Genomic DNA, 10,946 nt, shown 5'->3' with positions numbered 1-10,946 from the left:
CTGATCGGGGTGAGCGGCGGCACCGCGAGCGGGAAGGTAAGGGGCTGGGCGGCCTGGCGGGGCCTGCAAGCAGCTCGATCCCCGGCCCCCGGAGCCTCTGGGCGGCGCGTTGCGGCCTCTAGTCAGAGAAGAGACCCCCAGCTCCCGCTGCCGAGGCGCCCCCTCTAGGGCGCGGGCGGAGCNGCTTGGCTTCCAGCCCCCACCGCCACAGCCTTCCCGCCGGCCCGGTCCCTCCGGGCCCCCAGTGCATGCTGCCCCTGCCGGCGCCCCGCGGCCCTACCCCTAGCCTTGCCGCACCCGTCGCAGGCCTGCTGGGCAGCCCCCCTGGGGGCTGGTGGGGCAGTGTCCCCAGAAGCCAGCTCCGCGCAGAAACGCCCGGGAAAGGGCCGCCCGGTGGCAGGAGGAGCGGCTCCGGGCGGGAACCCTGACTGTGTATCCCCAGTCCACGGTGTGTGAGAAGATCATGGAGCTGCTGGGCCAGAACGAGGTGGACCACCGGCAGCGGAAGCTGGTCATCCTGAGCCAAGACAGGTTCTACAAGGTCCTGACGGCGGAGCAGAAGGCCAAGGCACTGAAGGGCCAGTACAATTTCGACCACCCAGGTGCAGCCGGAGACCCTGAGGGGGGCAGGGGAGGACAGACCAAGGGGTCTGGGGTCCAGGGTTGGCTGGGGATGCAGGGACCCGAGTGGCTCCAGGAAAGGGGCCTGGCCCTCTGCGCCCCGAGCAGCCCCGCAGCACCTCCCGGCTCCCTCGGTTGGAGCCCGTCAGGCAGTCTTCTCTGCGGAGGGGCCTTCAGCTCTGCCACCTCCGTGGCCACGGAGCAGTCCACGCACCCTCCTCCGGTTCCGGGTCCTCTGTGCGCAGCGTTTTGCATTTCCTCACCTGCCCTGGGGCCAAAGTCCTGGGGCCAGACCAGGAAGCAGAGGGTAAACAAGAGTCTGGTCGGGGCACAGGTGGAAATGGGGTAAACAGATGAGGGGAAAGAGCCGGCCTGCCCTTGCCTGTCACTGCTAGAAGATTCCACCCTGCGGCTGGCCCTCTTTCTTTCTTGGGGGACACGTGGGAGGAAGGCCTGAGGAGCGTCAGTTGATGGTTATTTATTTCTCAGAAGTAAAAGTAGAAGCAGAGGTCTACACCATCTACCTCCCCGGGCTGGCCGGTCAGGACATCGCTGGGTTCAGACTTCTCTGTGGGACAGGAGCCTGGGCAGTGGTCCCGTAAATGTGGTCGGTAGGGGCGGCTCCCAGTCCACATGTCCCTGAGGGTAGCTGGGACGGCCGCCGGGCAGCCAGCTGTGGCCCCAGCACAGGGGCACCTGGATAGTCTTGCCTTTCGTTGCACTCCCTGCAGATGCTTTCGATAATGACCTGATGCACAGGACTCTGAAAAACATCGTGGAGGGCAAAACCGTCGAGGTCCCAACCTATGATTTTGTGACACACTCAAGGTGAGCAGTGGCTCCTGGGAGAGGAGCCGTGTGCCGGGGGCCAGCCAGCGCGTCCCCGCTGGGGCGTCCACACACTGACCTGCGACAGCCTTGCCCTGTTGGCCTCTGCATGCCTCTCCCTCCCTGCCACCTCCGCTGCTGTGATCCGTCCCCTTCCACGCTGACTGGGCCTGGGCCCCTGGACCCGCATCTCAAGCAAGGCCAGTCTCCGGGTCTCGCCCCGCAGGTTACCAGAGACCACAGTGGTGTACCCCGCGGACGTGGTCCTGTTTGAGGGCATCTTGGTGTTCTACAGCCAGGAGGTCCGCGACATGTTTCACCTGCGCCTCTTCGTGGACACGGACTCCGACGTCAGGCTGTCGAGAAGAGGTGAGGCAGGCGCAGGCCTCTCTGGCCCTGGCTGAGGCCGGCCAGGAGTCCTCACCCCCACCCTCTCCTTGCCTCAGTTCTCCGGGACGTGCACCGTGGGAGGGACCTGGAGCAGATTCTGACCCAGTACACCACCTTCGTCAAACCCGCCTTCGAGGAGTTCTGCCTGCCGGTACCTTTCACTTACTTGCGACCCTCCTTTTCTCCCTTTTCGAGAGGAGCCCTGGCGCCCCGTTCTCTGAGAGCTGAATCGTGGGTGAACGGGCTCCAATTTATGAATGGAGAAGTGAGCCCACTGCACCCCGTTCCCAGAGACTAGTTCCCGGCTCTGAAAGCGTCTTTCGCTTTATCACTTCCTCTGCTTCGAAAAGCTCCTTGTCCCCCACATCCACGCAGCTCACCTCTTCTCTGCTGCGGGCCTCAACTCACCCCACTTGCTCACCTCAAGGACCCCCTGCTTTGAGCCCCCTTGCTCCCCCTTCTCTAGGGCACCTCTGGTCTCACGCTCCCTGCTTTGCTCGGCCCCCCTCAGAACAGGAAAGCCCGCGAGGGAAGGGATGTGTTTGTTCATGGATCTGCATGTCGTAGGCACCTGCTGACTGCCCCCCACACTTGGCCGTGTGTTTCTCCAGGCTGCGCTTGGCTGGTGCTCCAGGCCCAGGTGGCTTGTGGAGAGGACCTCACTGTCACGGGGCCATCTGTCATTTCTTCCACCTTCCGTTCCTAACTAGATAGGGCTTCAAGTGCTTTTCAGGGGAAACTAAATATTTTCCTTAAATTTGTTTTAATGTTTATATTAGACAGAGAGCAAGTGAGTGCAAGTAGGGGAAGGAAAGAGAGGGAGACACAGAATCCAGAGCAGGCTCCAGGCTCTGAGCTGTCAGCACAGAGCCCAGTGCAGGGCTTGAACCCATGAAGCATAACATCGTGACCTGAGCGGTAGTCAGATGCTTAACAGATTGAGCCACCCAGGTGCCCCAATATTTTGCTGCTTAAAAGTAAATATGGCACAAAGGAATTCTGAAACCCGGATTCCTGCTTCCGTTAAATTGCACCAATGAGTTCCCTCTCCTGTTGCTTAAAGAGAACGTTTTTTATCTTACGTGTTCTCTGAAGCTCCTGGAGAGTGATTAGAAAGTAAAAGTTACATTTTGTTATTTACAGAAAAATACTTGGCAAAGTAGGTGGTTTACGGTAAAACTCCAGACACCCAGTCTGACCAATGACCCTGTGCGGACTGCCTTTGAACTTGCCGCTCTTACATGCAGCCTCACATGAGTCCGGCCTGGGTGACCATGTCCCTCCCCCACCCCTGCAGCACGGCCTTTCTCGGCTCTGCATTGGGTTCCTTCCCTCCCGCCCCTTGCCAGCCCCTCGTCTGCACCCCACCAGTGAGCAAACCCTGAGACCAGCCTGGCCCCCCCGCGCTCATGTCCTCGGTGGGTCCCCACTGCCCGCCCATGTGACATGCTGTTGTCCGTAGCCATAGGCCCACAGCACTGCACTCTCTGCCGCTCTGTCCCTCAGCCCAGAACGGGTTCTCTTTCCTCTGCTGCCGCTTTGCTTGCTGCATGTGTCTCTCTCGGCATCTGGTTGGGGACCCTCTTCGGTGGCCCTGCACCTCCGGGGTATGTCTCCCTGCCCTTACCTAGCTAGGCACCTACCGGGGATGTTAGTGCAGCAGCAGGTACTGACGACGCCCTCGCACAGGCTACAGCCGTGCCCTCCAGGGTCTGGTCTGCGGCCCCTGCCCTGCTCACCACGCCGGGGCTCCTGCGGAGGGGCTCCTAGGTCCCACGGAGGAGGGTCACAGCCTGTTGTGGCAGGACACCCTGCTGGACTTGGCTCAGTGCACTGTTCGCGCAGAGATCCGGCCCCGTGGTGGCGTCCACGGGAAAGCGCAAGGGAGACACCAGGGGAGACACGCGTCTCTTCCAGCTGCTCCCACTTCTCTTCCCGCTGTGCCTCTTCCATCACTGCCTCTCGCCCCTGGTTCAGCCCTGAACCCCGGATCCCCGTCTGCGCCCTGGGGCTGCTCTCCTGAGTTGAATCTGGCCTCACACAACTAGAAGTCACCCCAGTGGGGGATGGATCCTCACGAGGCCTTCCCCTTGCCTTGCAGACAAAGAAGTACGCCGACGTGATCATCCCTCGAGGGGTGGACAACATGGGTAAGAGCCCGCCCCACTGCTCCATCCACCCCCAGAGCCCTGAGGCAGGCCTAGCCCCGTCCAGGACAGCTGCCTGTCCATGTACACTTAGGCGCTGTTTCAAGTATTCAAAAACACATTTGAAGCGTTGTACACCTTAAGTTGATCCAATGCTGGTCGTCAGTTATATCTCAGTAAAGCTGGTAAAGAAAAGGTTGCTACCGATGGGGAGTCCCGTTAGCGGAGTGGCTCGGCCAGGCTCCCGGTTAACAGAAACCCCTGCAGACCGGGCCGCTGAGTTTCACTGTGCTCGCTGCCTGACCTATGTTTTCCCGTCCGCGGAGACGCGGTGCCACCCGGAAGCCTCGGTGGAAAGGCCCATGCCCCCAGCCCGGAGCCGCCGAGCCACAAGCCCACGTCAGGCTTTTTGCTGGCCTGGAGGGGACGGATGTGGCTGAGTGCGCACTGTCCATGCCGCAGTGGCCATCAACCTGATCGTGCAGCACATCCAGGACATCCTGAGCGGCGACATCTGCAAGTGGCAGCGAGGGCCCAATGGGCGGAGCTACAAGAGGACGTTTCCCGAGCCAGGAGGCCACCCCGGGGTGCTGACGCCTGGCAAGCGGTCACACTTGGAGTCCAGCAGCAGACCCCACTGAGGAGCGAGGTGCCCAGGCTCCTGGGCAGGCCCCCCGACGGCCTGCTCCGGGTCCGGCCTGGAGACGCCTGCCCGCCCCTGGAGACGCCACCGCTTCCTGTCAGCGCCTCCTGGTACAGAGGGGGGTGGGGCGCGAGGATCATGGGGTTCCTCGCGGTTGGGGGCAGACCTGCACCTGCTACACTGAGCCCCCCGGGAGGTCGGCAGGCCCTCCTGCTGTCTCCACGTGCTTCCTCACCTTCAGGAAGCTTACAAGGCCACGTTCAAGTTACGGAGCAGTGCCGCAGACCGTGTGGTAAGTCGGTCACGGATGTGGGGAACACGGGGCAGACAGCCCGGCCCCTTGGCTGTCCCGGTGTGTTTGACGGAGCCCACGGCGTGAGGGACTTCTGTAGGCCGATCTGGTTCCCACACACACGTGACTGAAACACAGGTTTGGAGAGAGTATTTCCCCTTTTTACGCGTTACACGTGCGAGTGTTCTGTTTCATTGTTATTTATTCTCCCGTCAGTTGTGACCCAGTGACCGAGGGTCATGCCCCGTGGGAGGGTGCGAGCCCGTGTGGCGCACACAGGTGTGGGAGCCACAGAGGGGTTTCCCTCCTCCTGGTCAAGGGCGGAGCCCAGGGCACAAGCTTTCCTCGGCCAGCGCCAGACGCAGGAGGTGGGCCCTGCTCCCCCAGCCCGAGCCCCGGGCCCCGGCCGTGCGGGCTGGGACAGGAGGCAGGCCGGCACCCGCGGTGGCCACACGCGGGCCCCCTCAGGGTCAGGCCTCCCCACCTGCAGGAGCCGCCTGGGCCCCACGGGCTCTGCACACAGGCCTTCCCGAGGCCGGGGCAGGCCGTCCACAGCCAGCCGCTCTCCCCGCACCCACCCAGAGTCCACGGCTGCACACGTGCCGCGGGGCCGTGTTGTCCTGCTTGGTCTGCCCTCCCCGCTAGCGCCATTTCTGTAAAGGCGATGCTTTGCTGTCGCCACCAGCTAAACCACACGGGCACTTCCGGTTTCCTTCTAGTAAGTTCCGTGTGTAGTGACACGGTAGGACCTCCGTGGGGCTTGGCTGAGCTCCAGGGCTGCTTTCCCAGTGTGTGACTGTCTTGTCAAGATCGTCGTCTCCCCTTCTGGAGAATCAATAAATAACACCAAATACTGATACCAATTTGTTCCTTTTTTAATTACACACAGAAGGCAGATTCAGGACCAGGACCCTGCGTGGACGGGCTCAGCCTCAGCCAACGGGCCGCTCGCCCGGGCACCTCAGCCAAATCCCGCAGGGGTGGGGAGTTAAGAGTCACAGGGTCCCCGGGGCAGTGACCAGAATCCCACCTCGGCTTCATCAAAGGCTTGTCGCTCAGTAGCTTGTTTGACCCCACAGGGGTCGGAGCGCGTCCTCAAGACCTCCCCGGGGTCAGGGGCAGAGACGGCCGTGGTCCAGCGGGCGCGACCCTCCCTCCCCCCCACAGCCCACTCCCTTCCGGTTTCTCCTCCACCGTGGGGCCTGCACTAGCCGGGTTCAGGGGGGTCTTGGACATTAGTGGACCCAGAGGGCGCGAAGAAACCTTGTTGCTTGGAGCAAACTGCTTCTGTGAGGACGGCAGCCTGGCCAGCCCCGTCACGAGTGAGTCGCCCCACAGAAGTGCTACCCGGCCCCGGCCCCGGCCCACACGTTCACTGGGTTCGCGTCCTGCTAGTATTTCCGGATCAAAATGTCCCAGCTGTCTTTCCAGCGAAGGGCCTTCAGCTCGCTGGGGGAGAGGGACTTGTCCCCGTAGGTCAGCGGGCGCAGCGCGTTGAACACGTGACAGGCACAGGAGTACCAGGCCACAAGCAGGGCGCCGAAGAGGCTCCGCAGGAGCTGGGTCCTGCGGGCACCACGGCAGGGCACGGGCATGAGGGACCCCGTCCCCCCGGCGCGCTGTGACCCTCCCCACACATCTTCCAAAATCTCCCATCTGTCCCCACACTGAGCATCCTCGTACCACAGCCCTCCCGAGAGGCTCCGCAGCTCCCGGCCACACCTCATCCTGAGCCCGTGCCCTTCGCTCCAGCTTCCAGAACTCTCTGGTTCACACATCTCTGCTTTAGCTCAACGCACCGTGCAGCCCCCCCAGAGGGTGCTTCCCCATTGCCCACGCCTGCACCTTCCCCCCCGGCCACAGCTGCCTCCCCCGGCGTCCCTGTTGTGACCCGAACCCCTCCCGCACCACGCCGGGGCCTGGGAGGGCCGTACCTGCACAGGCGGTCGCTGATGTGCTGCAAGACTACAGGGAGCAGGAGGATCTGGAAGGTGAGCGCCGGCAGGTAGTGGTAGAGGAAGAGCGTCTTCTCCATCAGGAAGAAGGGGAGGTAGTTCACTGCCCAGCCGCCGGCACACACAGCCCCCGCCAGCACCCAGCGCAGCCAGGAATCTGGGGCGGGAAGGTGGCCCTGAGCCAGTGCTGCTGACCCGGGCCCTGCCTGCAGAGCCTCTGCTGTCCCCCGGGCCGCCTGCCTCCTCTCTCAGGGACGCCTGCTCTCCTTCCTCCCCCACCTCCAGACCCTTCCCATGATCTCTGGGCAAACAACGGACTGTGTCGAACTTCTGGTGGCTTCCCGCGGGATCCTCACCATCCCCACCCTCTGAGCCACACCAGCCCCCAGGGGGCTGACCCCCAATCTCCACCTTGTCCAGGATCACCACGTAGTGGGTCAGCCGCCTCGGAGCCATAAGGGGCTGTGCTTGGGCACCCGGCCCGCCCCGTGGGGCAGGAGCTGGTGGGGAGAGTGGGGACGGCGCCACACTGCTCCCCAGGCTGCTGCGGCCCAGCCCTGCCCAGGTCCCTACGACGTTTCTGTTTTGAGGTGGTCTGCACGCCACCCCCGCCCAAGCAATGGCCCACTGGCCGCTCTGTGCCATCCAGCCGTTCCAGAGCGGGCAGGCGCTCGTCCCATCCACGGTCAGAGCACTTCCCACCCGGTACCTGCACCGCCCTGAAGAAGCGCTGACTACGTGGGATGTCAACTGCCAGCATTGTTTCTAGGGAGACAAAACTCGATTTTCTTTTCCTTCCTTCCACAAAGAATATCGCCTAAGGCGCACGTCCCTGGTGAGGCGGGGCTATCGCCTGAGGCTCCAAGAGTGCCCATCGGAATCAACTGCCCATCAGGGGCACCTGGGGGGCTCAGTCGGTGCAGCATCCAACTTCAGCTCAGGTCACGATCTCACGGTTTATGGGTTCGAGCCCCGCGTCGGGCTCTGTGCTGACAGCTCAGAGCCTGGAGCCTGTTTCGGATTCTGTGTCTCCTTCTCTCTCTGACCCTCCCTGCTCATGCTGTCTCTCTCAGAAACATTAAAAAAAACAAGAAGAAAGAAGGAGAGAAGCTGCACTAACCCTCGGGGAGGTCACAGATCTTTCTCCGGCGTCTCAGCAGGTACCAGAAGAAGAGCAGGGCGTAGACCACAGTGGCGAGGCTGGCTGAAGCCCAGATCACGACGTTTCCAAGCAGGTGGATCTGAGCCTGTGAGCGTACAGGGACACACCGTCGGCCATCGGCCGGCCACTCAGAGGGACAAACCCTCCCCGACGCTCGCCTGCCCGCCTGCTGGCCTCCAGCCGAAATGCTGGCACAGGCTGGGCCCCCACCACTGACGGCCGTGCCTGTTCCCAACGAGACTCCGGCCTTCGATTTGGGAGGCAGAGACTCTCACATTAACAAGGGCCAACCCAGAGCCACACAGGGCCAAGGACCCTGTTTCCCGGCAGGTGATGGCTCATCCCCGCTCGGGTGGGAAGGAGAGAAGTGAGCATGTTCAGCATGAAAATTTGGGGAGTATCTGCTGAGCACTGACAGCGCCAGCTCCAGGGCCGTCGGTCCTGCCGGGACAAGAGGGACGAGAGATGGAACAGCCCTGACGGGCTCGGCCGCTCGTGCTCCACAGGAAATGCAGCGGGGACGTTTTACAAACCACTTCTGTCAGGAAAGGGGAACAGCGTACCCCCCCACAGAGCGGTAAAGCCTGGTTTCCCTCAATGCACAAACACGTAGGACCTTGCTCCTCACGTCTGGAGGGAGTACTGGCCCCGCGCTGCCGAGTCGCGTAGGGAAAAGCCCATCGTGGGCTTTCACGGGGGAGGCCCTGGAGTAAGCCGGGCTGGGTAGGAGGCAGTGGCAGGAGTCTCGAGGGACGACCGTGACGGCCCCCAGCGCCAGCACCCACTTACGCTGGTCCTGGGGTGCAGCCAGTAAGCGATGCTGGTGTCCAGTGTGACCCAGTCCAGCGGCGACGAGCTGTACTTATGCTCCGAGCCGTCACTCTTGGCTGTCAGCATCCTCCACTGCAACAGGCCACAGGCTTGAGGCGAGCGATCAGCCAGGCGCCTCCCCGCTCGGGGACCTGTCCCGCCCGGGCATGTGGCCATCCCACTTCCCCGGAGACCCCGCCCCAGAGCTCCAGCCAGCCTGTCCGCGGCCAAAGGGACCACACTTGGTGCTGAGGACACTTTTTAGATTCGGGACCCCGAGTTTCTGCTCTGGACCTCCCTCGGGCTCTATCGTGTTGACCGTGGCGCCCTCTGACCCAACCGGGGGACGGACCGCGCACTCCACTTAGCAGAGAGAGAGAGAGGAGCCCACCCCGCTCAGCCAGGCCCCCGGCCGACACTGCGGAGGGAGCCGCTCTCCAGGGCACAGCGCTGTCTGGCGAGGCGCCCGCTCCCCCCGCAGAGCCGTGGCACCGTCCCCCACGCCCCCTGCGTCACCTGCAGCTCCAGGAACCTGGCCACGAAGCTCAGATTCCTGCTGATGTCCATCTGCGCGGGTGAGTGCAGCTCCACCTCTCTCTCCTTCTGCTCCTGGCCTGACAGACACACCGGACCCAGACGAACGTGAGCGGAAGGCGGGGAGCTCACAGCAGAAGGCGTCAGCTTGGTGAAAAGCCGACTTCCCCCTCCTCAAACCACCCACGACAGCTCCGTCAAACCTCGTCACCCCGTTCGGCTCTCCCTGCCGTACAGGAGAGCACCCGCCAAACCTAGATCTTTCCAGAGAGCTCAGCTCGCACTGCCTTCCCGCGACACCTCGGGGTGACGGCTTTGGTTGTTCACGGCTTGGCTGAGCAGCGAGCAGGGTCAGCGTTCCAGCCCCCACCCCCCGGGACCGGAGCCCGCGGGCCGGCGTCCTGGTAACGCGGCGGTGACGGGTCGCCGGCGGGCCAGGCGCACTCACCCCTGCCGTAGCGGTGCTCTTCCACGTTCCACACGGCGCTCTCGTGGTGGCCCCGGGACAGCTTCTCCCCGACGACCTCCAGCTGCCGGAACCCCCAGTCCGGGAGGTGTGCCCCGCTCAGCTGGCAAACCGAGGGAGGCGGGGCGTGACGGGGAGGCCGGAGGCCCCGGCTGACACCCGCCACCCGTCACTCTGTCCGCAGCCCACCAGGGCGGCACCCTCTCCTCCATGGGACAGTCACTCAGGATCCGGTGGTGAGAAGTTAAAGTCCTCCCCCTTCCGTGCGAAGGAAACACGGCAACAACCTTGGCCGGACTAGCTGCCCGCTAGGAGCCCACTGGGCCCGAGGGTCAGTAAACTGATCTTGTGAGCCCCAGGCCCGGACGCGTGAGCCAGACCCGGCGCCCCCTCACCTTCAGCACCGCGGAGGTGTTCACGTGCACCAGGCGGACCTCGGACAAGATGGTCTTCCAAACCTCCGTGTCGGATTCTCTGTTCACGATCTCCTGTGAAAACAGATCTGCCTGTCGCTTCGTGCTCCCCCCACGTTTCCTTACGTGGAGAGCGAGGACCGGTCACCAGACGACACCGCCCTGGGCCGGCATGAGGGGCCAGGCTCTGGGGGGCTACGAGGATGGCACCCCGACCTCGTTCCCAACACCCAGGCACGAGTGCTGGCTCGGGGGGTCCCGGAGGCGCACAGCCGTCCTGCAGTCGAGCGCTGCCTTCTCTGGCAAGTGCGCAGAGGTCCGTGACACAGGTCCTCGGAAGGGACCCCCCCCAAGTGCATAATGGAAACACGAACATCACAAGAGCACTTGGCCTCGTCGCATCTTATCGCAACCTCGAGAAGTGCCTGTGAGGCCGTGTGCTGCTTGTGAGAACGAGAGGGCCCGGGAGGCTCAGTGGGCGCAGGGAGGAGGCCTGGCCGAGGAGCACACCCTATGCCAGCCACCCTCTGTCCCTGTCCCAGCTCTGTGAGCTTCTGTGGGAAATGTGAGTCCATGGGGCTGAAAGTGATGCCAGTGCAGGTGGAGAGGGAGAAAAGGAGGAGGGGAGGGAGGAGGAGGAGGAGGAGGAGGGGGGGAAGGAGGAGGAAGGAGGGAGGGAGGAGGA

At 63.3% G+C, this 10,946-nt stretch overlaps 2 protein-coding genes across 3 annotated transcripts in view; one reads left to right on the top strand and one right to left on the bottom strand.

The window, feature by feature from the left end:
* Window positions 1-6: 6 nt before the first annotated feature.
* UCK1 (uridine-cytidine kinase 1) lies at window positions 7-4,714 on the top strand. The gene is made up of 7 exons (XM_077768409.1): window positions 7-36; window positions 443-602; window positions 1,353-1,449; window positions 1,676-1,818; window positions 1,896-1,990; window positions 3,941-3,989; window positions 4,449-4,714. Exons 2-7 carry the CDS (start codon window positions 464-466, stop codon window positions 4,625-4,627), a joined length of 702 nt encoding a protein of 233 aa, XP_077624535.1. The 5' UTR covers window positions 7-36; window positions 443-463; the 3' UTR covers window positions 4,628-4,714.
* A 1,058-nt stretch (window positions 4,715-5,772) lies between these two features.
* POMT1 (protein O-mannosyltransferase 1) overlaps window positions 5,773-10,946 on the bottom strand; it is a 16,270-nt gene continuing 11,096 nt past the window's right edge. For both annotated transcript variants that reach the window (XM_077768407.1, XM_077768408.1), the window contains 7 exons: window positions 10,244-10,336; window positions 9,831-9,951; window positions 9,365-9,462; window positions 8,828-8,941; window positions 7,997-8,123; window positions 6,856-7,033; window positions 5,773-6,487 (listed from right to left, as the gene is read on the bottom strand). In XM_077768407.1, coding sequence (XP_077624533.1) covers window positions 6,313-6,487; window positions 6,856-7,033; window positions 7,997-8,123; window positions 8,828-8,941; window positions 9,365-9,462; window positions 9,831-9,951; window positions 10,244-10,336 — 906 coding nt within the window. In that variant the 3' untranslated portion in view covers window positions 5,773-6,312. The remainder of the gene's footprint in view (window positions 6,488-6,855; window positions 7,034-7,996; window positions 8,124-8,827; window positions 8,942-9,364; window positions 9,463-9,830; window positions 9,952-10,243; window positions 10,337-10,946) is intronic.

This window comes from Crocuta crocuta, unplaced genomic scaffold (assembly GCF_008692635.1).
Source record: "Crocuta crocuta isolate KB4526 unplaced genomic scaffold, BGI_CrCroc_1.0 scaffold35, whole genome shotgun sequence".
Lineage (NCBI taxonomy): Eukaryota > Metazoa > Chordata > Mammalia > Carnivora > Hyaenidae > Crocuta > Crocuta crocuta.
This window is presented reverse-complemented; position numbering and strand designations above follow the sequence as displayed.

Excerpts from the sequence above, each read along its gene's own strand:
- UCK1 (XM_077768409.1), top strand. The coding sequence starts at position 464 with ATGGAGCTGCTGGGCCAGAACGAGGTGGACCACCGGCAGCGGAAGCTG. Across the intron at positions 1,450-1,675 it reads GATTTTGTGACACACTCAAG|GTTACCAGAGACCACAGTGG; the intron begins GTGAGCAGTGGC and ends CTCGCCCCGCAG. Across the intron at positions 1,819-1,895 it reads CGTCAGGCTGTCGAGAAGAG|TTCTCCGGGACGTGCACCGT; the intron begins GTGAGGCAGGCG and ends TCCTTGCCTCAG.